We start from the raw sequence: 3,488 nt of genomic DNA on the forward strand, positions 1-3,488 counted from the left end.
CTTGGACTCAATGGACGTATACCATAGCCCAGGGACAGATACAGGAGGTTGAGAGGAGCTTGCCATCGAAAATCAAGTCGACAGGAAACAACGAAGAAATTCAATTGAAAAGAAGGATGCTAAGAGCAATGAACAGATTCGATTGAAAGGAAACGATGGCTTACTAGAGATCGCTGAGATTGCCAAAAAAGGTGAAGAACGCAGTGTCGCTGAGATGCTCACTGACGAAGACGCAAAGTGAGGAAGGCGGCGAAGCACACGAGGTTTATAAACCTCTCAGCCGATCGACCTCAGCCGTCCGATCCAAGGTTACGAAAACCTAAAAGCAGATCCAACCGTTAATTTTGAAAAGGCGTGCGTCTCGTCAAAAGTGGATGTCCGCTTATCACATCAAGCGTGCAACGGCAGTAAAGGACACGTGTCCTGCGATCATCGGATATCATTTAATGCACTTAATTAAAAGGGTATAACCGCTTGCTCGGCCATAATTAGTAGGGATTTGCACGGTCTTCAAAAAATTTGGATGACGTCAGTCACGATTAGACTCGCCCTAGGAAACACATAACGGAAGATAATTTATCAAGTGTTGCTGCTCATCTTCTCAATTGACGTAAGGAACGAGCCACAAGACTGAACCTGACAATGGCAAAGGTAGCTAAGCGACATTGACTTGTGAGTCAACCTCCTTTGACTAGACTTGAAGGGGAGGCTTGTGATGTGATGATAAGGAAGAGCCTATCTAGCACGAGTTAATTGCCATAGTGTAGGTCAAAATTAAGACGATCGAATGGAAATTGGTATTGAATAATGAAGTAAACATCTCTCTTTATATATATATATATATATATATAAAATATGTCTTCAAACTTTTAATAGAAGATTAAAATCTCAAACAAAAAGTCACATGAAATCCATTAATTACTGTGGTGAACTACTTTATATAGATTGTTATTTGCCCACAAGTCTGAAAATAGCAAAAGAATCACCATTTTCACAGACATCTTTATTTATCTATCTGGTGCATAGCTACTCTTCTAAGCAATCACTCCATGGTTTGGCAACAAGATGAAGTTGCCCTTCTCGTTGCGCTGCTATTCCAGGAGCTTCCCTCGTGTGGAACTCCTCCTTCTCCATACCATCAGGCAGCTCCCAATCAAACTGATGCACCAGGTTCGCCAGTGCAAGCTCCAACGAAACAATGGCGAACTGCAGTCCTGGGCAAACTCTTCGTCCCGATCCGAAGGGTATGTACCGGAAATCAGTTCCGTTGAAGTCCACCGTGCCATTCAAGAACCTCTCCGGCCTGAACTCCTCAGGCGCATCCCATTGCTTTGGATCTCTACCAATCGCCCACGCATTCACTAAGATTCTCGTCTTCTTGGGTATGTTGTAGCCTTGAATGATGCAGTCATTCAACGTTTCTCGCGGCAGTATTAATGGAGCTGGGGGGTGCAGCCGAAGGACCTCTTTGATGACGGCCAGCAGGTAGGTCATTTGGTGGAGGTCTTCCTCTTTGACAAGGCTCTTTCTGTTCGCTATCCTTCTCACTTCCTCTTGCAATTTCTGCATGACGAGAGGATTGCGAACGAGCTCGACCATGGCCCATTCTAAAGTAATGTAAGATGTGTCCGTTCCACCTCCGAAAACATCCTGCAAATGTTGCAGAAAGAAACATCCAAAAAAAATAGATCAGTTCTAGTTTGAATCGTCAGAAAATGACTAGATCGATATTTACTATGAGAAGCGACTTGAGGTTTGCTGGGTCGAGGACAAACTCGTTCTTGTCCTGCAGCGACATCAAAACGTCCACGAAGTCCTTCTCCTCCTCCTTCTCATCGTAACCGTTTATATTTGACGACGCTCGATCCGCATGCTCCTTGATCACCTGATCCAGCAGCTCCTCCCACCTCTTCCTGAGCTTCCTCACCCTCGTCACGTAACCCAGCAACCCATCCACCCACCCCAGCCACCGGAAGTAGTCCCCGAGGTACACTGCCACCAGCAGCTCTGAGTTCTCGTTGATCAACTCTGCGAAAACTCGGCTCCGCCCTTCCGCTATCTTGAATTTTCCAGAAACCACTCGGCAGATCACGTCGTTGGTGAAGGAATATATGATTTCGGATAGATTTATAGTGGTCGAGGCCCTCACCGCTATGGCTGCCGCCATGGCTGCCACCTCCTCCTCCCTTGCACGGCGGTAGGACTGCACCCGCTTGGAGCTGAGCAAGTGGACGCTACAGATCTTGCGGAGCTGCCGCCAGTAATCACCATAGGGGGCGAAGGCTATGTCTCCATCGAGGAGGATCTTGGCCGGCGTGATGGCGGGACGTCCGGCGCATACGAGGTCTTGGTGGCGGAGGACGTCGCAAGCGGCGTTGGGGGAGGATACGACGAGGGTGGGGACGTGGCCGAGGTGCAGGAGCATGACGGGGCCGTGGAGGCGGGAGAGGGCGGCGAGGGACTGGTGGAGGAGGGGACCGAGCTGGTGGAGGTTGCCGATGAAAGGAAGCCTTGGAGGTGAGGGGGGAAGGTTGGTACGTCGTTTCCTGGATCGCAGCAAGAGAAAGAGCAGGAGAGAAGAGAGGGGAAGAAGGAAGAAGAGAGAGTAGAAAGCCATGTAGTTGCTGATGAAAAGGAGAGAACAGACACGCCTTTTTGTAGTAGCAACCAAAGCACATGCGGTATTTAATATCATTTTTTTAAATGAGTGCAATAATATTAAAATCTAACATAAAAGCAAAATTACAAATCACTTCCAATTGCTTAATAAGTTTTTTTTCCCGGACAGATCTCACCTTTTGTTCTTCCTTATTGACTAAGGGAATTTACTTCCAGATTGACCTAGCACTCTTCCGGTCGATTATAAATCCGTCTGATCACCGGACGCTTAAGCATAGTCAAACTCATATTTTGATCGTCTCTTCTGGATCGCTAGATCATACCTACTTCGGTCACTTGGAAGCTGGTTCGATCGCCTGGACATCGAGGTCGCGCACACCTCACTCCAGTCTCCTAGAAATTCTTTACTCAATTAGCAATGACTCATTTCCAACTAGTCGCTTGGATCCTATCCAATCTCCTAGAACCACTAAGTAATTTCCTGTGATATAAGAGTTAGCGTACAAAGAGCATTCACACAACTTGAGGATTTTGAACTATATATACTCATTACTCCAAATTCAACTTACCGTGTCTAGTATCTCAAAGACTAAGTGAGAACAGATGCGTCTACTAAGTGATTGCATTAATGAGATAAAACAAAAAAAAAAATGCCCTTGTGAAGACATGTGGTCCCGATCTCTAGAAAATTTAGAATGTTTAACCGTTCCAAGTTCCAACCATTAATCCAAGATGGCAATTAATTCTACCTACTTTCATCAATGTCCGTTCAACAATTAATTCTAGCTTGGTGGGCAATTAATTCTTGTGGCCCTTGATGCTGTAGCTCGACTTGATGTTTGTCATGCCTGTTTTAGGAATCTTGAGCA

The 3,488-nt window shown here is 46.1% G+C and overlaps 1 protein-coding gene across 2 annotated transcripts; it reads right to left on the reverse strand.

Moving 5' to 3' along the window:
• Positions 1-888: 888 nt before the first annotated feature.
• Positions 889-2,641, reverse strand: LOC122017811 (cytochrome P450 71A1-like). Of its 2 annotated transcripts, XM_042575513.1 has the most exons (3): positions 2,150-2,641; positions 1,736-2,059; positions 889-1,650 (listed from the first exon to the last, which is right to left on the reverse strand). In XM_042575513.1, the coding sequence occupies exons 1-3, from the start codon at positions 2,615-2,617 to the stop codon at positions 1,027-1,029; spliced, it is 1,416 nt and encodes a 471-aa protein (XP_042431447.1). In that variant the 5' UTR covers positions 2,618-2,641; the 3' UTR covers positions 889-1,026. The 2 variants fall into 2 exon arrangements, with proteins under 2 accessions (XP_042431447.1, XP_042431446.1); XM_042575512.1 differs by having other exon boundaries at positions 1,736-2,641.
• Positions 2,642-3,488: the final 847 nt, after the last annotated feature.

The sequence above is a fragment of the Zingiber officinale genome, chromosome 8B, assembly GCF_018446385.1.
Source record: "Zingiber officinale cultivar Zhangliang chromosome 8B, Zo_v1.1, whole genome shotgun sequence".
Classification (NCBI taxonomy): Eukaryota; Viridiplantae; Streptophyta; class Magnoliopsida; order Zingiberales; family Zingiberaceae; genus Zingiber; species Zingiber officinale.

Excerpts from the sequence above, each read along its gene's own strand:
- LOC122017811 (XM_042575512.1), bottom strand. The coding sequence starts at position 2,617 with ATGGCTTTCTACTCTCTCTTCTTCCTTCTTCCCCTCTCTTCTCTCCTG. Across the intron at positions 1,651-1,735 it reads ACCTCAAGTCGCTTCTCATA|GATGTTTTCGGAGGTGGAAC; the intron begins GTAAATATCGAT and ends CAACATTTGCAG.